At 48.6% G+C, this 26,012-nt stretch overlaps 11 protein-coding genes across 11 annotated transcripts; 4 read left to right on the plus strand and 7 right to left on the minus strand.

Moving 5' to 3' along the window:
* Positions 1–74: 74 nt before the first annotated feature.
* Positions 75–408, minus strand: DEU56DRAFT_713054 (uncharacterized protein; the record flags this gene model as incomplete). Its single annotated transcript, XM_041347538.1, is given in 2 exon segments — positions 75–257; positions 274–408. Coding segments are annotated over 2 exon segments (318 nt in total), but the record flags the coding sequence as incomplete, so codon positions are not given.
* Positions 409–887: 479 nt separating this feature from the next.
* Positions 888–1,464, plus strand: DEU56DRAFT_761567 (uncharacterized protein; the record flags this gene model as incomplete). Its single annotated transcript, XM_041350558.1, has 3 exons — positions 888–1,034; positions 1,097–1,361; positions 1,412–1,464. 3 exons carry the CDS (start codon positions 888–890, stop codon positions 1,462–1,464), a joined length of 465 nt encoding a protein of 154 aa, XP_041201726.1.
* Positions 1,465–1,869: 405 nt separating this feature from the next.
* On the plus strand, positions 1,870–2,625 carry DEU56DRAFT_840321 (uncharacterized protein). The gene is made up of 3 exons (XM_041354946.1): positions 1,870–2,147; positions 2,208–2,383; positions 2,437–2,625. The coding sequence occupies exons 1-3, from the start codon at positions 1,983–1,985 to the stop codon at positions 2,564–2,566; spliced, it is 471 nt and encodes a 156-aa protein (XP_041201727.1). The 5' UTR covers positions 1,870–1,982; the 3' UTR covers positions 2,567–2,625.
* Positions 2,626–2,690: 65 nt separating this feature from the next.
* On the minus strand, positions 2,691–5,338 carry DEU56DRAFT_895871 (TPR-like protein; the record flags this gene model as incomplete). The annotated part of the gene is made up of 2 exons (XM_041356405.1): positions 2,691–4,776; positions 4,861–5,338. The coding sequence occupies 2 exons, from the start codon at positions 5,336–5,338 to the stop codon at positions 2,819–2,821; spliced, it is 2,436 nt and encodes an 811-aa protein (XP_041201728.1). The 3' UTR covers positions 2,691–2,818.
* Positions 5,339–9,059: 3,721 nt separating this feature from the next.
* Positions 9,060–9,260, minus strand: DEU56DRAFT_697071 (uncharacterized protein; the record flags this gene model as incomplete). The annotated part of the gene is made up of 1 exon (XM_041347245.1): positions 9,060–9,260. A coding segment is annotated over one exon (201 nt), but the record flags the coding sequence as incomplete, so codon positions are not given.
* Positions 9,261–10,116: 856 nt separating this feature from the next.
* On the minus strand, positions 10,117–11,385 carry DEU56DRAFT_172784 (uncharacterized protein). The gene is made up of 3 exons (XM_041344899.1): positions 11,309–11,385; positions 10,745–11,261; positions 10,117–10,683 (listed from the first exon to the last, which is right to left on the minus strand). Exons 1-3 carry the CDS (start codon positions 11,343–11,345, stop codon positions 10,230–10,232), a joined length of 1,008 nt encoding a protein of 335 aa, XP_041201730.1. The 5' UTR covers positions 11,346–11,385; the 3' UTR covers positions 10,117–10,229.
* Positions 11,386–12,705: 1,320 nt separating this feature from the next.
* Positions 12,706–14,241, minus strand: DEU56DRAFT_172830 (uncharacterized protein). Its single transcript, XM_041344900.1, has 2 exons — positions 13,367–14,241; positions 12,706–13,307 (listed from the first exon to the last, which is right to left on the minus strand). The coding sequence occupies exons 1-2, from the start codon at positions 14,011–14,013 to the stop codon at positions 12,854–12,856; spliced, it is 1,101 nt and encodes a 366-aa protein (XP_041201731.1). The 5' UTR covers positions 14,014–14,241; the 3' UTR covers positions 12,706–12,853.
* Positions 14,242–15,257: 1,016 nt separating this feature from the next.
* DEU56DRAFT_840363 (cytosol aminopeptidase family, catalytic domain-containing protein) lies at positions 15,258–18,307 on the plus strand. Its single transcript, XM_041354947.1, has 18 exons — positions 15,258–15,783; positions 15,833–16,008; positions 16,072–16,107; positions 16,158–16,227; positions 16,276–16,298; positions 16,350–16,405; positions 16,465–16,564; positions 16,624–16,651; positions 16,703–16,757; positions 16,811–16,882; positions 16,932–17,002; positions 17,048–17,114; positions 17,168–17,213; positions 17,269–17,394; positions 17,455–17,586; positions 17,726–17,778; positions 17,835–17,999; positions 18,061–18,307. The coding sequence occupies exons 1-17, from the start codon at positions 15,312–15,314 to the stop codon at positions 17,875–17,877; spliced, it is 1,626 nt and encodes a 541-aa protein (XP_041201732.1). The 5' UTR covers positions 15,258–15,311; the 3' UTR covers positions 17,878–17,999; positions 18,061–18,307.
* A 733-nt stretch (positions 18,308–19,040) lies between these two features.
* DEU56DRAFT_840370 (uncharacterized protein) lies at positions 19,041–20,327 on the minus strand (the record flags this gene model as incomplete). The annotated part of the gene is made up of 5 exons (XM_041354948.1): positions 19,041–19,171; positions 19,192–19,454; positions 19,505–19,675; positions 19,728–20,213; positions 20,271–20,327. Coding segments are annotated over 5 exons (1,035 nt in total), but the record flags the coding sequence as incomplete, so codon positions are not given.
* A 400-nt stretch (positions 20,328–20,727) lies between these two features.
* On the plus strand, positions 20,728–20,989 carry DEU56DRAFT_718517 (uncharacterized protein; the record flags this gene model as incomplete). Its single annotated transcript, XM_041347638.1, has 2 exons — positions 20,728–20,823; positions 20,873–20,989. Coding segments are annotated over 2 exons (213 nt in total), but the record flags the coding sequence as incomplete, so codon positions are not given.
* A 1,597-nt stretch (positions 20,990–22,586) lies between these two features.
* On the minus strand, positions 22,587–23,144 carry DEU56DRAFT_905196 (uncharacterized protein; the record flags this gene model as incomplete). Its single annotated transcript, XM_041356704.1, has 4 exons — positions 23,071–23,144; positions 22,964–23,042; positions 22,808–22,912; positions 22,587–22,751 (listed from the first exon to the last, which is right to left on the minus strand). Exons 1-4 carry the CDS (start codon positions 23,094–23,096, stop codon positions 22,587–22,589), a joined length of 375 nt encoding a protein of 124 aa, XP_041201735.1. The 5' UTR covers positions 23,097–23,144.
* Between the last annotated feature and the right edge of the window lie 2,868 nt (positions 23,145–26,012).

Raw genomic sequence — 26,012 nt, forward strand, 5'->3', positions numbered from 1 at the left:
CATCCATCCAGCATATACGCGACACAACCTCTCTGCAGTAGAGTAAATCTTGTGAGGTGTGAAGTCGATATGATTTGAAATAGCGGGTGGTTGAAGATGCTGGCGATACATTCAATAGGGTCGCGCCAGTACAGAATTACAGGCGATTTCGTAGGATGCGATGTACGAATTACTTGAGACTTCCAGCGCGGACCGCTGGGGAGCATCTCAGCTCTACCGCGTAATTCTTTGGCAGAGTGAAACGACAAGGGTAAATCCTTGATCTAAAAAGACGTGAATCATAAGCAATAAAAGTGAGATATACGCACTGACCATTTCAAGCGATAGAAAAGAGTCAATCTTGCCCATGCTCAGGCCTGAACGTAGCAGCCATGCTGCAACTTGCCAATCTCTTCGGCTGCTAAACGGATAGTAGAGATTCGTTTTCCGATATACACTGTTTTCGTCTGCATCAAACAGCCCCAAAAATGTGTAGCCATCCTCATAGGCCAGAGGAGGCTCTGGAAATAGTCGGTTACTTCGCGCACTTCATGACCTGCAGTTCCCTCAGGTATATCCTCTTCTTCTCCTCCACCATAGAAATCATGAAAACTTTCCTCGCCTCCAAGTCCCGGATCGTTGTTAGAAATATCGATGTCATCTGCTGAGTCCATGTTATGATCTTCACTCAGGCTGGGCGAAATGGAGTTAATCATGTCGTCTAACCACGTGTTGCATCCAGACCGAGGCTGGCTTAGATGACGAGCAACAGAAGTATGGTCTTTAAACGCTTTGCCGCATGAGGGGCAGCTTGAATGCGACATAAGTCATACTAAGAAACAAATCATAATAATATCAGTAAGTATCGGGTGATATCGGCATTTCCCGAAAACTGTACTCAATACACCATGACCATCAATCTGCGCGCATTATCAACAAGGGCGTCGGGCCTAGTGGACAACATTCTCGATCCACATCATCAACACCATGATGACACGAAACCAGGGACGCACGGGATGGACCCTTACGAACTTCTTCAAGCTATTACTTCCTTGGTAAAGTCAATTGTCTATTTCTCGTTTTCATAACGCGCCTTAAATTTTATCAGTCTATACAGAAACCAGCCAATTCTGAAGCAAACCTTGTTATGGACCTTGCACGAGCCAAACGTGAAGTACTTCGGGCACAGAAGGCACTCGCGGAGTGTTTACTACGGGAAAATGAAGTATTGGCAAGCTTGCTCAGGCTTCGAGTGGATACCGCAAAGAACACTCTAGATGATGCAGACATGGGCCTGGGGTGTATGAGACTTGCCTTCAGACAGCATGGCTGGTCTCATTGTCCCTTATCTGCAAAACAATGTGAAGGTGATCAGCGCACCGGTAAGTTTATGATCTGTGAGAGACAACTATCGTCCTTATCAATCCCTCAGCTACTATGAGAGAAGTCCCAAACGATCGCGTTCTCACTATCCAGCTTGATTAATTCGTTTGCCACGGACGGTCGAGAGTTGGTACAATTTTGCATTTATAGATATTCACCTTGTGTCCTACTAGTATTAGCATACATATACTTACTTGTGCGCTCGCTGTCCCTTCCAGTTCTATATACAAATTGTGTTTTGTGCTGTTGTTATTTCAGTGTTGAATTAGATTTTGCCGCATTGTTTGAAGTCCATCCATAGTCCGAAATAAAATAGACTTCACATTTCAATGATATTACTAGGTATATTACTAGTAGCTATTCGGACTTGAACTCCTTGACTTTCAAATGCAAAGTCCTGTGAGCCGTGTAGAACTATGAGTGATTGTAACAAATGTATACCTGGGTGCACTATTTTTCTGTGACTCTTGGCGGAACTGTGAAATCTGTGAGTGATTGTAACAAATGTGTACCTTGTAGCACTGTTTTGCTGTGACTCTTGGCGGAACTGTGAAATCTGTGATTGGCTGTCGTGGGAACACAAATCTTGTGCTTTCTGTGGGAAAAGTTGTAGTTTGCTGATGCAGCAGTGCAAGGGAGCATTCGAGGCCGACATCATCATGAAGGGGATGATAAAGTGGTGTTACGACAAGAAAGGATCTATGGGGATCAGATATCCCAGCTATTTCAAGGACGAAGAGACTGGCGGGGCTACATTGGGAATCATCGTTGCATTGCTAACGGCGGTAAGTCTGATAGTCGCTGATTCTTGACGTGGCACGAATGACTGACTGTGACTCTTTTAGACGGAAGCATGTGTCATGGAGTGGACCTCTGGAACGAGGGTGTTCATGAAATTCAACAAGGAGCAATACGCAGCCGTTTTCCAGGCGCATTATGACCTATTGGTCCGCTTTCACGAAGGCACCAAGCACGCGGGCGTTGTCGCGAGAATCTGTAAAAGGCTTTTGAAGCATGCCCGGTAAGTAAAATCAGTTTTCAATGTCATTCACGTCTCTCACTATCACGCGCTAGTCGTCATGCTAGCATTCCCGATGATCCCATTGCCCTAGGTCCCATTGAACATTTCACGATGGACGAATTCACAGCGGCGGCTGCAGAGTGGGAATATCGCGAGTCAGAATCGGAGGACGATGGAGTGTAGTTGTATCTATCGTGTTGAGGTACCAATGTACCATTGCAATGAATTTTTTTTATTTTGAATGTTTTTCCGCGGCTGTAAATTCTGAGGGCCGGATACAGGTGGCCTAATAGTGGGATAAATGACCAATTCCTCTGCCTATCAAAGGCCTATTCCTACGACTAAAATGCCTACTGCACCTATCATAGGCCCATGCTATACAGGGCCTTCCTACATATCCGGGACTTACCTACTGGACTAATATGCCTACATAGGCTACATAGGCTCGCATAGGCACCGCACATTTTCCTGATGCTCGATCTTCCGAATATCTTCTACAGCTCTATTCCAGTCCTCCACTAGACGTCGGTACCGGCTTCCTTCTGCTTCTACTTTGACTCTTGGGGTTCCTTCTGGATGATTCGTAGGAGGTGCATCAAGGAGGGAGCTGAGGTACCTGAATTTCTTCATCAGGGCCACTGCATGATCGCCGCGATCTTGGAGGCCGTCAAGAGGCGTGCGGAGTCGTGTCATCTGGGTCCAAATGACAGTCCTGCCTTGTTCCAACAACTCGACAGCGCGACACACATCACCGCTACGAAGAGCACATGATGCAGCATCCACGGCAAGCATACGTGGAAAATGCTTCATGACGTTGTGACGGGACGATACTGAAGCTGTCACGGACATGTAAGCGTCCAGAAGTTGCATGGAAGTCGCATAAGCCTCCAATTCAGTACCATGTGAATGTTCATGAGCAAGCTCAATCCAGCATAGGTTCGCTCGCAGGCGAGGCAGCAAACCTCCAGAGACAACATTTGCTGCTGCCTTGTGATGATGCATGGCGGAATCCAGACTGTCATTGTCTTCACCAGTGCCGTCAAGTCCCGATTGATGGAACAACATATAGACGGTAGCTAGTAACTGATGGACCTGTAATTGACGAGGACTGTGTTGCGTCAAGAGAGTCAACGCACATTGGAGATTGTCTCGTGACTCGTGGAGGTCTTCTCCATTGCCTCGGTGCTTGAAGCGGGTAGAGAGCGTAGATGCAAGGTTATTTAATGATGGGGACCGATCTGGGTGACCGACTGGATGTAAAGCCAGCGCGTCCCTGTGAAGCATGATAGCGTCATCCAAGTCTTGGTCATTCCCTCGGTGCTTGAAGCGGGTAGAGAGCACAGTCGCAAGGTTATTTAATGACATGGACCGATCTGGGTGACCGACTGGGCGTAAAGCCAATGCGTTCCTGTGAAGCATGATAGCGTCATCCAAATCTTGGTCATTGCCTCGGTTCTCGACGCGGGTAGAGAGCACAGTCGCAAGGTTATTTAATGACATGGACCGATCTGGGTGACCGACTGGGCGTAAAGCTACTGCATTCCTGTGAAGCACGATAGCGTCATCCAAGTCTTGGTAATTGCCTCGGTGCTCGAAGCGAGTAGAGAGCACATCCGCAAGGTTATGTAATGACGAGGACCGATCTGGGTGACCGACTGGGCGTGAAGCCAGCACGTCCATGTGAAGCATGATAGCGTCATCCAAGTCTTGGTCATTGCCTCGGTGCCCGAAGCGGGTAGAGAGCACATTCGCAAGGTTATTTAATGACGAGAATCGATGTGGGTGACCGAATGGGCGTAAAGCCAGCGCGTCCCTGTGAAGCATGGCAGCGTCATCCAAGTCTTGGTCATTCCCTCGGTGCTTGAAGCAGGTAGAGAGAACAGTGGCAAAATTATTTAATGACATGGACCGATCTGGGTGTCCGACTGGGCGTAAAGCCAGCGCGTTCCTGTGAAGCATGATGGCGTCATCCAAATCTTGGTCATTCCCTCGGTGCTTGAAGCGGGCAGAGAGCGCATTGGCAAGGTTATTTAATGATGAGGACCGATATGGGTGACCGACTGGATGTAAAGCAAGCGCATCCCCGTGAAGCATGATAGCGTCATCCAAGTCTTGGTCATTGCCTCGGTGCTCGAAGCGAGTAGAGAGCACATTCGCAAGGTTATTTAATGACATAGATCGATTTGCGCGACCGACTGGGCACAAATCCAGCGCTTCCCGAAGACGCGTGATGGCCTCGTCTAGGTCTTGGCTATTGCATCGACGCTCAAAACGAGTTTGCAGCATTCCGCCCAGATTGCATACCAACTGCCCTCGGCAACCATGCATAGCGTCGTAATATCGCAGTGCATCGTGATGAAGGGAGATCACTTCATCTAAGTCATGGGGATCATCTCTCTGCAAACACCGCTCTACACGACGACCAAGTTGATTTGGCGATAACGGAAGCTTGGATGCGGCGGCCTGCTTCTGCCCACGATCGTGTCCATCCATGCCTCCAGCTAGATGCAGAGCAAATGTCTCGATTGCAAGTAAAGCTGCTCTGTAAATGTGGCTGTTAGCGTGGCAAACATCGACGACTTCACTCAGTAACTCTTCGGCTGCATCAGCATCCGTTTCAAATCCCCGTTTCGCGCAACGAGACAGCAGAGCAATAGCAAGATGGAGCTGAGTGAGCGGTCGGTCAGGATGACCAGTCGGACGCAAGTCAAGGGCGTCTTGAAAAAGAGAGATGGAGATGTCTAGGTTGAGGTATGTCCCACCAACTTGGCAACTAACAAACTTTGCCGCCGCTAGATTGAACAGTGCTGCAGGGCGGCAGGGATGATCCATGGGGCACAGATCAGATGCGCATTCGAAGTGTGTTATAGATTGGTCGAGATCCTTAGTGTCCTGTGTCCTTAGGTATCGTGCGAGAAGAATACGTCCGGCGTCCGTCCTTAGTAGCGCGGGCATGTCGCCGGACGTAAGCTACGCATTACAAGCACTCGGCGTCAGTATATCAGACTGGCATTGATCACTCACGGCAGTAAGCGGTTCAAGAACTGCGGCGTTGTTGTCATCAGATCGTCGCTGCTCCACTTTTATAAACAGTGAAGTGCACGGGGATATGACTTCCTCCTGCTTGGGCTGAAAGATTATAGCTTTGATACTCGTCAAAATCTGTCAGGCGTGATACAACAGACGTTACTGACGACGTGACTTTTCACTGCGATCCAGTAATTCTCCCACGGATATCTCGAATGTGCGGAGGACTTCTCCATGACAGAGTATGGGATCCATTTCAAATGAGGCATACGCGCTGACCCGAACTTGGAAAGATGGCTCGCATGGCCTAGAGTCCTTCTCAATGCCTGCAGGAAAGACGGGATCAATGACAACTTACAGAAGTATGCACTCGTTCCATTCGATGGCAGACTGATTTACGTGTATAGGTTTGTTGCTTGTCTGGTATTCAGCACCATCAACCGTTACTACCACATGGAAGCCAGCGGGAATCCGTCGAAGACCAAGAGTCAGATCAGTTGCGTGAATGGCTTGGGGGAAGTTGTCAATACGTGCTGATCAGAGATAGATATCACATACCGGTAATAACGACTTGTTGCACTCCACTGAGCTGTGTCTCTCCTGGGTCCTGAGAGTGTTCTGGGTGGCTTGCCGCCTCACCCAAGACTGGAAGGGTATTATCGAGCCGGTCTGGTACCAAGTCTGTCGCGAAACGAAACAGCAGAGTAATGACGAAGTAAAATGTCGCCAGAATGGCTTTGGGAAATCATCGGTGAAGATAGATGCCACATACTGTTCACGGCGACTTGTAGTATTTCACTGATCACGAGGTTCGTCTCGGGGTGCTGGGGGCGTCCTGGGTAGCTCGGTGGAGGGCCATCATCGAAAGGATGAGGGACGAAGCTTGACATGTGGCTGAGGGATACAAACTAACAGTTGATAGTAAGGCACGTGTGTACTGGAGGTCACAAAAAATGCATTACCTGTGTAAAGTCCTGACGGATTATGAAGGAGGGAACCACAGCTAGCACGTGGTATCCACACCGTGCTGCGTTCACTAATGGACATCAGCCTTGTACAGCAGAGGCACGTTGTGGGTGTTCCATTGATTGAAGCAGCGGACACGAGGAGGCTGCGAGGCTCAACAACAGCACAGCATTCCATACTTTCGAATGTCACGAAGCATGATCTGAATGTCACCGCCCTCAGGCCTCAACCCCATTCCACTGCTGTCAGACATGTCACGCGAGAAGGCAACTGTCTGTCATGCGCGCAGCAGCCTCAACACTGTGTCCAGACAGACGAGGATTCGCTGTTCTGGGCATGACCGCCACAGGTAGATGTTCATCTCGGGTCCTGATGGCTTTCACTTGCTCGAGCAATGGGATATTGATTGGACGTGTCTGTACATGTAAAAACGTGATACTAGTCATCACAATTAGTATTGCTGGAGACGTTGCAAGGATCATGTGAATGATTGAGTGAGGAGTTGAGAATGTTCGGATTATCCTAGGGTAATGAAAAGGAGTGCTATGTTGATGCTGAGCGAGGCGAGTAGCCCTTGAAGCGGTCAATTAATATGGTCACAGCCCACGAATTATCAACAAACTTGGTGCAGACACGATGAGATTGGAAAACGAGGCGGGCGTTGTCTGCATGGAGTCAGCACTCAGCACTTTTGGGGACATCTCTGAAAGTGCGATTTCTCACCTACGCCTGCTCACTCAGGCCCAGTGGCAAAAATAGTAATAGCGAGAACTTTCCAAATCTAGGCAAGAAAACGGGCAGAGGACGAGGAGACTCAGCTGCAGTTAGTTGACATTAATATTGACACATTCAAATAACGGCGGCTGCATGTTGGCGGGACTTGCGCCTCAGAACGTTGCAAACATCGAGCGGGGTTTAAATTTTGGTCCCAACAGACCGTCATCTACTACACTTCCGCACTCCTTGTGCGCTGCCAGTGGGCCACACAAGTTCAACAAACCCCGAGCGATCTTGCGATAACCCCTTTATCAGTTCACCACATCCTGCACCGCTGCAGCTAGCCAGTAATATATACCTGGTGGTTATGGGTCTCACCGACATGCGGCGGATCCTCAAGCTCGTACTCAAGCCCAAGCCTGTCGGTGCTTTGGTGTTGTGTAGAAACTGGATCTGACTTGAACATGATGCAGTCCTTCGAGAAAACACCTTCACCTCCAGATCCTCTGTTCAAGGTTTCTTAAGAAAGACCTGGTGACGATCAATTGAAAGTCAAGCAACTATTTCGCTGACGCCCAGCAGATTACCATGTTCCAGACATCCTTTGGACGTCGCACAACTCGACGACCAGAAAATCATAGCCACACGTCCAACAGACATCATTCACGGTAAAACATAACTCATTTTTGTCATACTCGTCTGAAACTAAGTTATGCATGACCATTACAGTTTTCTTCCTTTAATATCTGAGATGAACAAGATTTCAATTTTGATGATATTCTCGCTGATCATTGCTCCCCACTCTCGAGCAGCGTCCGACAAAATGTGTACTCTCAGATGTGTCCTCTGTCGGATCAGGTGTGCATACATGCTGTCCTCTGTCCGAGTTTTGATGGCTATCACTGCGCCCTGACTCAAGGATAATATGGTGAGCTACAAGAATATGTTGCTGGGAAACCTAAATCGATTTTGTGCTGCATAGATACATGATACGAGTCCTACACCCACGCCTCGACATAGACTGAGGCGCGTAAGGAGACAATTCTCCTCCAAGGTGAGTCGATCTTCAGCACAGTTCAGAGTACGAATGCTGAATGCCTGTCAAGAGCCCTGATCACGACTTATGTGTATTGAAAACACCACATGCATAAGACGACAAGCAATTTTCCAGCATCATTCCGTTTCAATCACCGATTCAACATGCTTCCTTAAGTCCGGACCAACAGGTATGACATCGTGTCAGTCAACGACTATGTCTGATTATCTTAGCTACAGGAGACAACATTCAAGCATTCGAACAAGGATCTCTCCCCCATCACGGAAGGGGAAGAAACGTTTGCGAGCCCTGGTTCTCTCTCTACAATGTTCGATATCGCTATGGAGCTGATCGCGGTCTCTGCTTCCAGAAGCACCGGAAAGTCATCCACAGCGAGCACCACTAATGTTCCCTTCGAGACCGCTCACTACTTCACTTCGCAAGAGTACGGATTCCCGTTCCTTGTCATTGTCTCCACTAATCTCAAGTGTCGTATTACGCCATGATTAGCCCGTCATTCTCTTCAGGACAGCCAGGGATCTATCCTGCTCGATCATCTCCTAAGCTGAATTCAGCTAATCACTCCATATCAACTGTGCAGTCGTCTCCGGTTTCCCCTCTAGTTTTCGCTGACGTGTCTTCCTTCCGGGGACAACCACTGAGCTGTGACGTGACCCATGATCTCGATGTCTCTGACTTTCCCGCACACAAAGGCAATACAATCATTACGTCCGACTCGTGTGCACATAGGTCCTCTAATATTTCTGCAGTGATGACCGAAAAGTCAGGGACAAGACTTGGGCTGGACGCATTGGACGCACATCGTTCAAACAGAGACCCAGCCAGAACCGTCAACTCTCGAGCCCGCACTTCTGAAATTTCGACGGCGAACTCTGTCAAGGCACCAGTTGTCGATACTGTTCCACTCACTACAGTGAACGCAACAGCAGACTTTCCATCGCCCGCCGTGCCATGCAGCCAAATGAGCCGATTCTTCTCTGGGTCGTCCAGTGATCCGTGGATGTAGTTAAGGAGATCCACCCGGGTCCCTTCTAAACATTTTGGGTGGGGCTGGCGTTCACGGGAATTATATTCAGCACCCTTGGCAGCAACTTGGGACAGCCTCGCCCAAGTTCCTTCAAAGGATGGAAGCGCTGACAATGAGGTCAGAGAGCAAGAGGGATAGGAGACAAATTATGTGATGGAATGGAATAATAAACTACTGGCTGGGTTCGATACCGTTAGAAATCATCTTAGCGATGGTTATCTCGAGCGACCGGACGACATACAATATTGGAATCAAAGCTTGGATTTGTAAGTTCGGAAAGGCTGAGGTCGCGAAACGATCAGGGATGGATGTGTTTACTTATCGTGCTCGCTAGTGAAAGACAAACGTGTGGGCGCTTGTCTGTAGCTGGTTGCAGAAGTTGCCGTGAATGCCGGCATCATTGCTTGCCCGACATGCTAGCACCGTGACAACCAGACGGAAAGTGGGCGCCGAGGAGATGCAGAACTGTGTAGTTGTGTGGACAATGATAGAACTGTGATAGAAGAAAGATAGTCCTACCCATTGAGTCATACCTCTACGGTATCGCCATCCGTTGTCAACGTACAAGCAACGCCTTCAGAAGCGGCGCCGGTTACAACATTGTGTCTTTCAATGAAGTCTTTCAGCTGCAGACAATGAGATAAATCCCATTCGGACCCAGTGACTACATCTGTCCGGTAGTGAGCTTGCCGTGTTGCATGAATTCGCAGAGCCCACCCATATTCTGCTCGACCGACCCACTTCGATGTTTGAAGGCATTCGTCAGTTCAGTGATAATCGTAGCGCGTTGAGCTGATCGTTCTGCTACTTCCTTGACCGCCATTTATGATTTCTTGAACTTATTGGGTCAGAAAGGTGCCACTGACAACCTTTCGCCCTACCGGTCACATTTAAGGCTCAGACCAGGGACTCGACTCAGATACTTATTGGATTACGGACGGGACTAGCTGTTTACCTGTACATTTGACGGGGAGATTTTAGTAATGCTGCATACTTCATGCCATAGAGTACGGTTTGAGAAGGCCCGCCGGAAGGGACGAGGGGGCCTATATCTACATCACCAAACCTCTCAGCAACCTCGACAACGTGAAATCACTCGAAGCATTTAAAAACCCTTCTTTACCATCCTCTCCATTGACACGTACCCTGACATCGATCTTGAAAGTCCTCGTCTCCGCTCGCTGAAAGAGTGCGAACGGGATTGGAATCCAGAAGCGCATGCACCACCCGACATTATCATCTCCGTCCTTGGTAGAACACCACGGGACCTCCCCAATATGAATCCCTCGAGACACATCGGGTGTAGGTGTATCCTTCACGTAGCGTATCGTGGCGCCATCGTAAAACGTCTTGAACGAGATTTGACTGTGGGACTTGTAGGGGCCACTTATTGCCACTGTACTGCAGACGAGATGGACAAGAGTGACGTCCGGAACAAGCAGGGGGTCGAAATCACGTATGGGGGTACATGCAATTAGGAGCTGCGCTGGGAAGAGGAAGAACGAGCTACGCATTTGGAAAGCACTGAGCACACTACGACTTGAACTAACATCTAGGGTTCACTCACTGGTCGGGCTCATCCCATGTCGTGACATGGCGTTCGTTGCAGCAAACTTTCATAGAAATATCTTCCAATGGCAAAGGATACTTTTTGGGTGCATCGTTGACCTTTGCCTGTAAGTCAGGCTCTCTATTTGCAACATTGTTGGAATCGGAGGGAATGGAGAATCCAAAAAGTAATGCCTGCAATATGGATGTTTCTGCAGCTTCCTCCACTCTAGAAGACGCTGCCAGTGAACGTTGCAGTTTGCGAGCAGATGACCTCCTTGAAGACGACTTGGTTGGAGATGCTGTGACCATCTCGGATACGCCGAAAAGTTGACGAAAGGTTCGGAGGGCATGGAGTGTGTCATCAATCGATGAAGATGACGACTTCCTGTTACGAGAAGGCGGGTTCTCCGATCTATCGCTCAATGCAAAAAGGCCTGCTAGATCCGAACTTGTTGGAGTGTGGACCGCACGATCTTCTTTCCCTGACCGTCTGGAAGCGCGCTTCATGCATTGGCACGGATCACTGTCAGTCCCTGTAGAATATTAGTAACTGTGTCATCAGGTCGATAGTAGCTGATACCTCCAGCACAAGATCGAGGACCAGTAGCAGGGCCCATTCAGTGCACCAACTGGTCGTAGTAGGTCTGGAAGAGATTACTTACAAAACATGCATTGAGCTAGGTGTGCTTATGTAGGGATTTTTGTTGTGTAAAATCGCTTGGCCACTACATGAGGCTAACACGTAAAGTTGCACGCTGTGAGCAAGCCATGCAAGTAGACATAATAAGTAGATAGAGAAGGACCCTCGTCGTCACCAGTCACCATACCCTCATTTACTTTCTGCATCCGCTTCAGCAGCCAAGTACACATTCAGACAGCTGATCATCGATCAGGCCTAGGGCCCAACCAACCTTTGAACGCCACCCATGATCATCGCACGGATCCGATGGACAGTAGCGCGTTGCTCGGACGTGTCTGATTCGATGCCAAATGGTATACATGAAGTAGGAGACACATTAATTGTCCATCGACCTGTGTCAATAAATGTATTTCCAATACTTGTTTGACTATCGTCCTTGGGCAACACCCGATAGCATAAATCATACTTCATAAAGACGCTCCGCAAAGGAGTTCAAGAAGCAAAAAATTCGAACATGAACCAGTCCGAGAGTAGTCTGAATCGAGATTCACGATCCACGAAGGACACGCGAGCCACGAAGTGAACTCAAGGACGAACCAATCCCATTGTAAAATAGCATAATCAGCCGCCGCACCTCATACGCAAGGAGTTGTAGTCTCCGGTCCGGACAGCGATGGAGGGCAAACGTTAACGTTCACCAGAAGAAGAAGAAGAAGAGACCATAGGCAGGCGGATCAGGCGTTGGCGCCCGACAGCATTTGTGAGCGCTTTGTTGGTAGGTGAAGGCGCGATAGCGATGACTGGCTGGTTATCAACAATGTATACCAGTTCGCCCAATCCCCGCAACGCCTTTCAAAGCTTTCAATTTCGCCCTCCTCCGCTATACACAGGATCTTCGGGATATGAAAAGTGAAGCTACTTTTCTGGTACGTCGGGCAGCTGATTACAGCTGGGCTCTGCTAGAGCCAATCGAGGAGGATTGGAATACTCAGACCTTAGCCCGCTCAGGAATTTGGATGCATGAAGCAGCCCTGTGCGTGTTGAGCATTCGTGGCTTTCGAGCTGGTTGAGGAGAAGAATGGTTTTGAAGTCCGCTGGATCCTTTGTTCTATGCACAAATTAAAAGCAAGTAAGCAACTCCAAAGCGACTCTGTCATAAGCTTGTGCTTAATAAATACTCACAAATGGCACTGAAGCCCTGCCTCCATTTCTACGTATCGCAGCCTGGGAGAGGCGTCACTCGCGAAGTGAATTCCGTGGCAACTGCAAATGGCAGGTACACAAGCGTAAACTGTAGAATGTGTAACACATTTATTTAAGACAAATTTCACGATTTCCAGTGTCAACTTTCAGTCATTAGTACAAGGCGACAATTCATACTAGGGGTCGGCGATGCCGACTTACACCTTGCTTGATCCGAGCTGATCCTATTTATTTCTCTTTGTTCATGTTGTTAGTACAAGGCGACAATTCATATAGTTCTGTTTACATCGCCACACCTCTCATCAACCTCGACAACGTGAAATCGCTCGAAGAGTTCATAAACCCTTCTTTACCATCTTCTCCATTAACATGTACCCTGGCATCGATCTTGAAAGCCCTTGTTTCCGCTCGCTGAAACAGTGCGAAGGGAATTGGAATCCAGAAGCGCATGTACCACCCGAAATTACCATCCCCGTCCATGGTAGAACACCATGGGACATCCCCAATATGAATGCCTCGAGACAGATCAGGCGTAGGCCTATCATTCACGTAGCGTATCGTGGCCCCATCATAAAATGTCCTGAACGCGATTTGGCGGTGGAACTTGTTGGAACCATTTATTGCCACTGTGGTGCAGACGAGATGGGCGATTGTGACGTCCGGAACAACCAGGGGATCGAAATCGTTTGTAGAGGTACATGCAATCAGGAGTTGCGCTGGGAAGATGAAGAACGCGCTACGAGATTGAAAAACATTGAGCACAGGACACTGGCATATAGTAGTATATTAACTCACCTCTCGGGCGCGTCCCACGTCGTGACGTGGCGTTCGTGGCAGCGGACCTTCATAATAAGATCTTCCAAGGCATAGTTTGCCGGCGTATCGTCGACTGTAGCCTGTGAGGCGGGCTCTAGTTCTCCAACATCGCCGAAATCGAAGGCAACCTGAAAGATAGCGAAACGCTGGAGAATGCGAGAAGTAATGCTCTCGATGTCCGGTTCCGCACTATCCTCCACTCTAGAAGACGCTGACCGTTGAAGTTTGCGAGCGCCTGGTTTCGTTGAAGGTGGCTTGGTCGGAGATGCTATAGGGCTCTTGGCTGTATGCTGAGAAGTCGTCTTGTGAGGAGCCACTGTCTCAGACGCGCTTAAGGGTCGACGAACGGCTCGGACTTGGAGGGGACGGGTTGTGTCAATCGATGCGGAAGACGACTTCCTGTTGAGAGTAGAGGGTTTCTCCAAGATGGGGCCACTCTCGTCTGATGCGAAAAGGCTCGCTAGATTCGAACTTGACGGAATGTGATAGATCACACCATCCTCTTTCTTGAACCGTCTGAGAGTACGCTTCGTGTGCGCACTGTCGGTCGCTGCAGAGCAGTTGACAACTGTATCGGCCGGTTGGTTGTAGGTAGTACGAGATCGAGTATCAACAACAGGGGACATTTGGAGGAGCAAAGTCGTAAGTCTGGGTGCAATTGGAAGAGAACATCAAGTGAGCTAGAGCTTATATAGGAATTTAGCCACTGTGGAAAATAGCTTGGTCCACTGCCGACGATGCCACCTGTGGACAATCTTGTGGCGACATAATGAAGCTACACGCAAAGTTGCACGGTGTGGACAACTTGAAGCGGCAAGCCATTGTAGCCCAGCCCATCACGTGTTTAGGCTACCTCTAACTTGGTCAGAAAGTCAGGGAATTGGACACTCTGGGGCCAAAGTCTGGGGCGGACTCTGGGGCCAGAGTATGGGGCCCATCGGCAAGTCCGGCAGAGACCAGCTGAGGTTAAATTTCATCGCTCACGAAGCCTTGCATCACGACAAGTACTATTTGCAGGTACTGGCTAGGGCTGCACTAGCATATTCTGACTAACAAGCAATCTTGCCGCTCAGTTCATCGATCGCGATAACAACACCATTGGACTTGCACTATGGGTAGCCATCAACAACAATATTCAATACTACGCCAGGACCTCGGTTGGGCTGGAGCCAAGTCGACCCTACCATATTTGCGAACTACAAGGACGTGATGCAGGCGGTCATCAATGAACGAGTTTGGTTGGCTCTTGTCGGTAAGTCACCCCTCTGTGCGTGTTGCATCTTTGAGCATTCATATTCCCTAGTTGAGACGAACGCTACTGATAAACTGGCTGCCGCGAGGCAAACTGGCACCTCACTAGCACTGTCCACTATACTACTGTGTGTAGCGTCAACCCACGCATGCCACACGGCCGCTAAACCTATGTCTATAGGCTCGTCATGAAGTCATGATCGGCATTGCCGTCACTCCAATCTACAGCAGCCTCCTTGGGGAGATCTTGTCGTCTCTCGCTACTACAGCAATATTTCACGCAAATCTATGCGCAGGTCCAGGCCAATGAAGCTGCCTTGCAACTAATAGCACAAACCCTACAAACGATTTCTCCTGGCATCGGCTGGACCGCTGTTGACCTTCGGCCATTTGAGTGGGCACAAACCTTGATCTGTCAGTGCTGAGCCACCTACATACTTGCCCTATGTAGCAATATTCATTGATTCCCGTGCTTGCCACCTTGAAGTATGTGTGAACCATGATGTCAATGGGCGCATCATCCCACCTGAGTGCAGCGCTCCGCCATACATTTGCTTATGCGGTACGTATGTCAACCGCAAGATATTCAAGCTCCGACTGAAACAACCACGCGCCCCAGACTCTGGCCCCAGAGTCCGCCCCGGACTTTGGCCCCAGAGTGTCCATTTCCTGGATGCCCTCAACTTGGTCTTCCGGGTTCCGGGTTCCGAGTCCCGACGCACAAGTTTCTGAGAGTCTAGGCTGTCGTAGACACATGACATTAGTGCACATGCTTGCCAGAACGGCAGTCCATCGATCATCAGTCCTACTGCGAACCATGTCGTCAAAAGCATATGTCGTGCCCATTGACCCCAAGAATCCTGCAGGAAATGTTGCTCCAGGTGTTGATCCAGCAACCTTGTGGTCTTCACTTCCTCAGACGCAGAAACCTGCGAAGGTTGGCACGTCCCACCTCTTTTATGGGACTCCCGTGCTCGATGTAACTGCACTTGTGTCACTTGGTGAAGGGTTTGACTCCAAAAATGGTGATGTAAGACGAGAGATCGTCCGCAAGGCCGTTGGCAGTGGTGTAAAGAGTGTCAAGGGACTTGGAGATGGTGTTTCCGAGGCTGTTATCGATGGATCAATAGATCCTCATGCTGCTGGTAAGATATTTTGATCTACACATTGCCTCATCTGAAGTACTTCCCCAAGCTGTTGCTGCTCACTTGGCGCTATACAACTTCTCGCTTAAAACGTCACCTCCATCGGCGTTCGACCCACGGGGCACCTCTGGCGTGCCGAAGAAACTTGATATTTCCACGAATGTCAGCTCTGCTGACTGGGACCGTGGTGTCATCTATGCGAATGCGCAGAACCTTGCAAGAACAGTGAGTTCATGGAATGGACTGGCCTTTTGATCCGCGTGGGAGAATATAACCAAACCTCCATAGTTAATGGAACTGCCCGCGAATATGATGACTCCTACTGTACGTTCGTCTTTGAGCTATTCGGGTAGTTGAACTGAAATCACTTCAAGGCATTCTGCGCGCGCGTCCAAGCAGAATTCAGCGGCATCCCTAATGTGGAGATTATTGTTCGTGACGAAGGTTGGATTTTTATAGGTTCTTCTAATGTATATACTAATGCCTCAACAGCTTGGGCGGCTGAAAAGGGCATGGTATAATTTTTACACTCGATGTACGGTCGATATTGACATGTTCTCATGAAGCGCACTTTCCTCTCGGTAACTCAAGGGACCGATGAACCAGCCAAGTTCCTCGAGATGTATGCATGCTTTATCCTTTTTTTCTGCAGTGTCATTGACAATCTAACATCCATCAAAGTCACTACAAGGGCGCCCCTTCAAAAGACGCACAACCACTTGCTTTCGTGGGCAAGGGCATCACTTTCGACAGCGGAGGAATCAGTTTGAAACCTTCAGCAGTAAGACCTTCGCTCTTCAACTTGGAGGTGTTTTGCTGACCATATCTAAATGTATATAGGGCATGAAACTGATGCGCGGCGACATGGGTATAATCCGTTGAACTAACTTTGAAAGTGGCCATGCTAACTGAATTATAGGCGGGGCGGCTACAGTCGTTTCGTCTCTACTCGCCATCGCTCAGCTTCAACTCCCGTACGCTGGTGTCCTCTTCGATCTGCGCCCATTCTTATGTATCCTGGTTGCAGAATCAATGTTGTCGCCTTCACTCCGCTTTGTGAGAACTTACCCGGTCCAAAAGCTACCAAGCCAGGCGACATGTGAGTTATAGCACAGTGTTTTTTATCTCTTAAACTGACCTTCTGTCAGAATCTACGCTATGAATGGCAAATCCGTCGAAGTCGACAACACGGATGCTGAAGGCCGTCTAGTTCTAGCTGGTGCGTACACTTGCTATCCACTGACGAATTCTAACTTTTTCAAAGACGCGTTGTACTACGCATCAACCGAGTTCAAGCCGCACACGGTCATCGACGTTGCCACTCTCACTGGGTTTGTATTCATCGTTTGCACTTGCCAGCTCGAATTTATTTTGTGATCGATAGGGCTATGGATATAGCACTGGGCGAGATCTACACCGGTGTTTTCACGGTACGTCATTTCATTGCTGCCCACCGACACGTCGTTGACCAAACTCTGGTATTAGACCTCCGATGCTCTTTGGAACCGCCTGAAGGTTGCTGGAGAGAGCGAGTACGATCGCTTCTGGCGCATGCCCCTCGACGAGGATTACGGCCCACAGATCTACTCATCAAACGCTGATTTGTGCAACGTCAGTCACCTATCTTGATGCGAGCGTTGCATAAACTTGACGTTGTCTTTTCTTTTTTAGACGGGTGGGAAACCAGCAGGTGCATGCACTGCTGCACTGTTCCTTAAGGCGTTCGTGGATGGCATCGAGGCCACGGATGGACAAGAGCCCTCTGTCCGATGGGCTCACCTTGATATTGCTGGGACTATGGAGGTAAGAACTTGCTCGTTTATTCGAAATCTAGTTCAGGACAATGCCGTGGGCACAATTACGATCTGAACAACGACGTTGTTCGCAATGCGCCATTTATCCTCTCCATCTTTAGTTCAGATTGCTGATGACTTCATTCTAGTTCACGCGCCCAACACCATACCAAGAGACAGGAATGACTGGGCGTCCTGTTCGGTAAGTTGTTTTAAAACAATATTTAGGAGATACGTTTATCTAATATCATCGTGCAGTGCACTGGTAGAATTTGTCAGAGGTTTCTCGACCCAAGGATGAGAGAGATATCCGCAAAGATGTGCTACGCTAGGCCTCTATTTTGCAAGACGTCAATGACCTTAATGGTGGAATCTGTGTGCGCACTGCGATGGAACATCTGACCGAATGAATACTTGATTTATGTGAACTAATAACTGTCCCGTGTTTTTGGGACTATGCATTGATCACCAGTGTAATCAACAGGGCATCGATACATGGTCGTGTAAGAAGTACCAGCTACTATGTCTATAAACGGTGCGTTCAACGTATTTCAGCAATGCAACGTCGACGGTACTGTGGTACTCCTCCCTCCTGGAGACCGATTCATCGAAGAAACCTGGGTGAATGTTGTCGTTCTCTTTGTCCTCAGGAAATAGTCGTGGCAGGCAACTGTCTCCCCCAAGTGATTTCAGAAGTGAGTATGAGTCGATCACTCCCGCATGCATGCATAAGCGTTGGTGGCATCACATAAAAGACGACGGCTGTGATATTACATTAATGCTGATGGGTTCAATTATACGAAATACAACGACGAATACATCTTTTGAGACAGTCACAAACTTTAGCGGCGATTAAGACAGACAGGGAGCACTTAAATTCAACCAAAGGTCACGTAGCTTGACTATTTCTTTTCTTCCTCCTCTGGACTCTTTTTGAAGCCCTGCGACGTTTAACGGGTGCACGTTCTTCAGCTGGCAATGAAGAGAGATAGAGGTCCGTGCCACCCCCTGTCGGGACGGGGGAAATGACCTGGATATCAACCTCGCCATATTGAACCTACAATTTCGTTACATCAAATCATCGCTGTATTCATAATAAAGGACACATACCCACGTCACAGTAAGCCGATCTTGTTCCAACAATAAATTGAAGCCACGTGAGTCCGAAAAATGTGTATGACAGACGACCGCAGTGTAAGCACGATTCGAGAAGATAGTGTCTTCAACGAAGCACGACTGAGCTACCCGACCCGGCTTGCAAATGCGAAGATCTAGTGAGTCGGGATCGTCGAAACTTTCCAAACGAGCTGTAGTTCGTTTATTGAAGTCCCAAATGTGCACGTAGAAGTAATCCTCGAGTTGTTCCAGTCTTTGACCAGGCTCGGGAATACAATCTTGGGGAAGAGCATAGGCCATTTTGCTGCCGAACACGCTGATTTGGTGGCTCTCGTGATGCGGAAAGCAGTGCGTGTACTGAGGTCCCCAATCCGACCAGGGAATGTCGATGGGCATCTCTGACTCGGAGTGCAAAGCCAAGTCAGAGACGATGACCATGTCGATGACTAGGATAACGCTCCCTGCTGAAGAACGAGCCTCTAAAACCATGATTTGTGACTCCAGGGAGGGCACGTAATGGGGCATAAGTTCTGGGCGAGCCGCTGTGCCATGGAATGATAAGGGGACATGAACAAACATCTGTGGAAAGAATGTATGGCTGCTCTTAGGAAGACAACATGTAATTCGGCACTGAGGCGACCCATCAAGCCCTTGCAACGTATACAAGGACATGAAGCCTTCTGAGCTGACGAAAACAATCTTCTGTTCGTCAACTACACGTATATGAATTTCCTCGAGGGGACCTGGTTGACGGAAAATGTGCTGCTTACACTGAGCAACAAAATTTTCAAAAAAAAAAAAAAGGAACTTACATTACTCGCGTGTCCCCTCCTCCAATCAATGACTTGTATGAACATGCCAGGCAATGGTGTCTCATCTGTTTCCACTATGTGATAGAAGACAAACACACGATCACCGCAGATTTCAGGCTCTCTTTCAAAACGAGCAAAATAATCACCAGGTGCATCAAAAGTTTGTTTGCACTCAACCAGCACTCAGATGCGGACGCTGGGATGAAGCCAGCCGAAACTCCACTAGAGAGGCGCGGTGGTCTTGTCCGGCATCGGTCACAGTGAAACTATGAGGCCAAGGTAATAGGGCCATAAGATCCTGCAGAGGGTCGAAGGTAAAAAGGCCCAGAAGCAAAGATTGAGGAAATAAATCATCCTTAGACCAAGTCTGGGAGAGTTTGGGATTCGTGTTACAGTCACGAATGACGAAATCGTGCATTTTCCCCCACCAAAGCCCACATTTCAATGATTGAATCGGTGGTATGTATTTCGCGGGCATTGAATATAATGGCTCGGCAGCATAGAACGATGTTTCAAAAACAATGTTCGCAGGGAAGTCAGACCGCCACAAAGATGCCAATTTCTTGAGTGAGCACATCTTTGAGGAAATGCCGAAGGACTCGGAGTCCATGGTAGCAATCTGAGTACTAATGAGGCCTTGAGCATAAAGTTCAAGCTTGTATTGGATGTCAACAGAATTCCGGACCACGCCCGAAAAAAATTTGCAGGTCTAGCATAACCAAAAGTTAGCCCAGGAGGAAACACAGAACCGCGAGAAATAGCGGACCACGGCACAACGACTAACATCCCTCAGGGTAAGGAGAGGATCAGGATGTAATATATGAGCTCGATAGGAAGCGACAAGAATCCAGTCGCCGTCATCATGGTTGTAAAAGAAGAAAAGACTTCGACTTGTACAATTTTAGGAGGTAAAGAGTCCTAGGGGCGGATCGGCAGGTCAACCGGTTTTCAAGCTCCGCTCGCCCGTTGTCGAGCATCCGAGGACCACTCGGAAGTTTGTTGAGCATTCACTGAAGTCTTCATATGACCGGGACTAAAGCTGTCCTTTCTACCCAAGAGCCAGGTACTGTATGGTACGGCCCATATACTAGTACTCTGACGAGCAAAACTCTCAAACCAAGGCATTATGCGAGGTGTGGAACTTTTCTTTCTGTCAACTGTTACCTGAGTCGTCGTATATGTAGCTCCTTCCCCACATCAAACTAAACCAGAGGGAACACAGCCTCTCAAATGGTTTCGATAAAGAGGGCAGGCCCATCATCTATATGCGCCCTGGTCGCAAAGATACCGAAACCAATCCTAGGCAGTTAAGACACCTCGTCTGGTAGCTGCACGACCTTTGTCCTCTCATTCAACATCAACTCGTAGGAGTGCAAGGACCGTGCAAATGACTTGATTCCCCCAGGACAAGAGTTGCTGGTTATCCTCGTGGACTACAGGACCACGACGCCTCGCAACAACCCTTTGTCGCAAACCTCTCGCCGATGTCGCTTATTTTCTAACGGCATCTTACCGTTCTTGGTCCTGCCACCTGGGACAAGGAGCGTTATATCATGTATCTGCGTAGGAGCATGACTTTATGGTATTTTTGTCCTTTACATGAGATATGACTTGAGTTCGTTACAAAGTCACAGCTGGACTCCTTTGGAGGCACTTTTGATTTTAAGTTCGATTCCGAAACATATTGGGAGAAATAAGTGACACGAGTTCTACCGTCATCAGTTTTTTTTTGTGGCATTGCCGAAGATGACATCGATGACACCCGATCAGAAGGCTATTTTGATGAACCAAAAGTGTCCATGCAGACTGGCGAGGGAGGGTCGTAACCTTCATGTGAGCACCAGTTACATCGTTGCGCTGCAAATCCACGAATGAGACATCACAAACAGTGATATAACGCACCTCTCTACCATGTGCGTAAGGAACAAGTGATAACCCGTCCCTTGCCACCCCAAACGTGCTCTCCCTCATCAATATCCTCAAAAACCCGCCTGAAGATCCCATCGCCAAACGGTCTTCTCATGTCAGATTCACTGAGCATTTACCGGTCATACGGAGAGTAGGATAGGAATCAAACGTTCTGTTGGTGACCCTTCAAGCTCATGGACGGCATCAGAATTATCCAGGTTGCTGGAGCGAGGGGTTGCGTTCCATGATATGCGAGGCCAGCGAAGGATACCTCTCCACCGAGCACAGGTGCCGGTGCGAATCATGGACGCTTCATAACCAATTTTCAAACGCATTTTCAGCTCACAGGTGGACCGCGTCCATTTCCCACCAGCAGGTATTTGTATTATTTGCGCATTCAATCTCCTTTGTTCCTCGGTCTCTGTTTCAAATTTCGCTTTCTATACCCACCAGCGGGCATGTCCAGTATGATCCCACGAGCGATGATCGATCAAGCGGGCACATTCGAGAGTCTGCTGAGCGATCTTTCCAATGACGTCGTGCATCAATTCAACACCGGAAAGCCCGCTACCTTGGATAATAAAGTCGTGTACTAGTATTTCATCTGGTTTCTTGAGAAGACGACGGATCAATGTGACACGCTCCGCTTGAGCAAGAATGATCTACACAGAACCATGACCTTCTCAGCGGGAGGCAGAACTCCAGGGGAAAAAAGAACGCACCTTCGATGCAGTAGAAAGTTTGCCTAGCGCTATCTTTGCGTATGAATGTACATATACGTTGATTGGCTCGCTACCACGCTGGTTACGAGGCAACCCTTTGCCCAGCCAGGATGTTAAATAGATCATTTGAAGCTATTCTTGTGGTCTTGAACACTGCGTACGCCAAGTTCGTAGTTAGTTTGTGTCAACATCATACTGTTTCATCCTCAAATTGAAATTTCTGCATTGGCTGGACCAGCACGAAGCACTTCATCACTGGGAGCTTTTGCGTCCTACTTCGTTAGTAAGGACGATCATCGTCTGCGACTGTGACAAACTGATCACACATCATAGTACCGCTCAGCAAGCTAAATCACCAGCAAATGGATATACACCCTAATGCCTGTAAAAATACACTCTACAACCCTAATCATCGTCCGTGATGTCATTACAATACCATTGGAAAAGTCAGTCTAACAGCAGAAACACAACCGACCGCTTCCGTGCTCTCCAGTATCAATCTGCGCTACTGTGGGTGGTCGTTGTGAATCGGGATTCGGTGAAGGAGGAGGAGAAACATAATCTTCGTCACGAATCCATTCATCGTCTTTGGCAGGAGCATCTGCTGAAGCATTCCGCTGTAAACGGGTGCGTGAGATCTAGCAAACAGTCAGTGAAAATGAACTGCGCGAACCTCTTTACCCTGTGCGAGAGGGACCTCGACAATAGCCGGTGATGCCCGACCTGTCCGAATGGGCCACCAGGATTGGGTGGTGGGTGGTACTGGTGGGGGCCGGGACTAGAAAATGAAATATGAGTCGAATATGTGAATATGGCAGTCCTCACTCACGTCATCGTATAGATTTATATGTGAACGAGGTAAGGGCGCTGTAGCAGGAAACTGCAAGCGGGCCGTCGAGTCAATTGTACTGAAGCAAACAGATAAAGGAAACATACATCCAGGGGATTACGAAGCTCGTCATTCCGAATAGGACGAACAGCGTCCGGATGGAAGGAGGGCAGGAGTTTGCGTAGAAAGCGGGGGAAAAGTGTGTTCCTTGTAGGTGGAGGTCTTGGCGGGCGGGGGATAGGAGATATAACAGGCAATATCACTGGTTTACGGCGACGAGTTGCGTCGGACTGTAATAAGGGATGGTGTGGTGTAAAGGAGAAAAATAGCAGGACCACGTACGTTGAGTAGCTTATCGGCGAGGCGTTGACGTTCGGGTTTACTGATCTGTAAGAAATTTTAGCACATGACTGATGAATGTATGCGGGTGAATACGTACACTAGCGAGGATGTTGAGTGGAATGTTGCATATATATATATTGCTATCCTCAAAGGTAGTGTAAGCCAGTTGGCGTGAATCAGGCGAGAGGATGAGGGTGAAGGGTCTGTGGATGTCGAATGAAGCGAGTAGCTGGCGAGACTCGAAGGACCAGAGCTTGGTGGTGCCATCGAGAGAAGCACTGGCGAGAAGGGCACAATCAAATGAGAGTGATAAGCCGTGAATTGAGTTGGCGTGCCCTTTGAAGGAATCTCCGATAATCTCCAACGTCGACGCGTCAAATTCATAGATCGGAGTGTCGTCATCCTTGAAGCTGAATGCGGCAACAATGGATTTGTCTTTGGTTGTCCAGAAAACCGGCTCAGGCCAAGAATAGCGTTGAGTAGATATACTTCTAGTGACATCCAATTTCTGTGTTTGGACGTCCCACACTTGAAGGCACCGCGCGTGTGACAACACCGCCAGCTTCTTCGAGTTGTTTGAGAATCGAAGTCCCGGGCCCGGGTTGAAATAATAATCATTACTAATTTCGAATGGACCAGCCAGGAGTTCGCCCGTGTCCAACCTCCATATCAGCACGATAAAACCGAACGATGTGTCCGTGGAGATGAGAATGAAACCGGCTAGCAGCGTGCTGTCCCCGGAGATGTCAATGGACCAAACATAGTCCAATCCATCATAAAATGTTCTCACGTTCCCCGTCTCAACCTCACGAACTTTGAGCTTCCCACCACCAGTGACAACCCATTGACCATTCCTTGATACTTCCACTGTTTCCACACCATCCTCACAAACCTCCCGAGCTTCCTCAATTTCCTTACCCTCCCGCAGGTCCCATCGCCGAATGGTCTTATCCTGTGATCCGCTGATCATTTGCTTGCCGTCGAGCAAATAGGAAATGGATGAAACATATTTCGACTCGTGATGCCTGCCATCCGGCCAGATATAAACATGTGGTTCATGACCCTCCAAGGTCATCACAGGCGTCAGATTCGATTTGTTTGCTGCTTTACCGGGCCGTTTCGAGCTGGAAGCCATGACGGTTGTATCCGCAGACAGGTTGGTAAGTATGACGATTATGTTCAGTGAGTCGTCCTCGTGTGCGGAAGGCCTGACGTTGCCAAGCGAGTGTTACAGTGTCGAGAACCGCTGCACTTTCCCTGGTTGAACCAATCATCAGTTCATCAGCGCAGGATGCTCAGATGGAGGGTATTCACGTTACCAGGATGCGAGCAACGGCTTGAAGAGCGATCGTTTGATGGTGTGTGAATCTCTTTATATCTCCCTGTCTTCATGGCTGTGTTATACAGCATGTCCTTTTTTAACTGCTCCTTATCGGCCCGGACTCAAACCTACCTGTTCCTTCACCGTAAGTTTGATAACACAGCTAGAAGATGATACTAGCGAGCGCGGTAATAATCTGATCAGTCTCATTTGTCGTAAACCTCACAAATGCTATGACAGACACCCCATCCTGTATTCTTCGTTTACACTGGCTCATCTTACATGTCATTCGCAAAGTTAAATATACTGCGATGTATGCAATGCGCCATGCTCGAGTTAATACGAAGGAACCGATCATTCACGATGACCTACACCGAAAGAAAGGAATCAAACCAAATTAAATCAAGAACTCCTCGACACGACAAGCGCTTGTGCTACAAGTTTGATAGCAAGTCAAGAATCATAGCAGAAGGCCACTTACATACTCATCGGTTTTGATCTGGATCGATGCAGACGGTTCGTGTGAGTGGAGGTCAAGCAAAGCAGGGTCATAACTTTCATCATGTACCCAGTCATCATCGTGGCTGTGAGCAGCAGCTGCAAATCCACGTATGAGACATCGCAAACAGCAATAAAAATGTAGTTGGCGCACCTTTCTACCACGTGCATAAGGAACATCTACGATAAAAGGCAAAGCATCATCTACACGATGGTGGGCTAGGCAAGTTTGAAGGTGGTAGGAATTCTCCGAAGAAATAGAATGGAACTACATGCATTTACGAGAAGTAAACAAAGTAATTGTTCCAGGTATCAGGGCTCTCCGGCGTGTAAAGTATGGTGCGACTTACATGGGAGGATACATAGGAGGATGGGTGGGTGTACCACAATTCGAATACCATCCACCGAGAACGAGACTGAGCGAACAGCATCAGTGTGCCCCCGAAAGTACTGACTCAATAAATGCCCAGTCAATTTACTCCACAGCCGCAGTGTGATCGCGCGAACCGGACACGGTGCGAGTCCGAGCCTCATCTGGTGAGAACGAGACTAATAAAACCTCTACAGTGTGTCCCTCAGTAAGGGCTCATCCAATAGCTGGCCCGTCACTTGATTCCACAGCCACACAGTGTGATCTTTTGAAGAGACGCGATGGAAGTACCGTCCGGTAAGAACGAGACCGAGCAAACCGCTTCAGCGTACCCTGGAAGGGCCCAGATGATAAAGTAAGTGCTGGGAGCGCGAGCCTCGGCCAATGGTAAGAGAGACTGATTATTCCTGTAGTACGAATCTAGTAGCGCGAGCCTAGAGGTAAAGTACCAGTAAACATCATGTAGTGTAGAGTAGAAATAATATACGCACTTCAGTCAATGGTAAGAGAGACTGAGG

Source organism: Suillus clintonianus, assembly GCF_016758775.1.
Source record: "Suillus clintonianus strain FC179 chromosome Unknown DEU56scaffold_161, whole genome shotgun sequence".
Taxonomy (NCBI): Eukaryota; Fungi; Basidiomycota; class Agaricomycetes; order Boletales; family Suillaceae; genus Suillus; species Suillus clintonianus.

Excerpts from the sequence above, each read along its gene's own strand:
- DEU56DRAFT_840363 (XM_041354947.1), top strand. The coding sequence starts at position 15,312 with ATGCCCTCAACTTGGTCTTCCGGGTTCCGGGTTCCGAGTCCCGACGCA. Across the intron at positions 16,009-16,071 it reads CGCAGAACCTTGCAAGAACA|TTAATGGAACTGCCCGCGAA; the intron begins GTGAGTTCATGG and ends AAACCTCCATAG. Across the intron at positions 16,228-16,275 it reads GATTATTGTTCGTGACGAAG|CTTGGGCGGCTGAAAAGGGC; the intron begins GTTGGATTTTTA and ends ATGCCTCAACAG.
- DEU56DRAFT_172784 (XM_041344899.1), bottom strand. The coding sequence starts at position 11,345 with ATGGGCCCTGCTACTGGTCCTCGATCTTGTGCTGGAG. Across the intron at positions 11,262-11,308 it reads TCCTCGATCTTGTGCTGGAG|GGACTGACAGTGATCCGTGC; the intron begins GTATCAGCTACT and ends AATATTCTACAG. Across the intron at positions 10,684-10,744 it reads ACATGGGATGAGCCCGACCA|CTCGTTCTTCCTCTTCCCAG; the intron begins GTGAGTGAACCC and ends CCAAATGCGTAG.
- DEU56DRAFT_172830 (XM_041344900.1), bottom strand. The coding sequence starts at position 14,013 with ATGTCCCCTGTTGTTGATACTCGATCTCGTACTACCTACAACCAACCG. Across the intron at positions 13,308-13,366 it reads ACGTGGGACGCGCCCGAGAG|CGCGTTCTTCATCTTCCCAG; the intron begins GTGAGTTAATAT and ends TCAATCTCGTAG.
- DEU56DRAFT_840321 (XM_041354946.1), top strand. The coding sequence starts at position 1,983 with ATGCAGCAGTGCAAGGGAGCATTCGAGGCCGACATCATCATGAAGGGG. Across the intron at positions 2,148-2,207 it reads TCGTTGCATTGCTAACGGCG|ACGGAAGCATGTGTCATGGA; the intron begins GTAAGTCTGATA and ends TGACTCTTTTAG. Across the intron at positions 2,384-2,436 it reads AGGCTTTTGAAGCATGCCCG|TCGTCATGCTAGCATTCCCG; the intron begins GTAAGTAAAATC and ends ATCACGCGCTAG.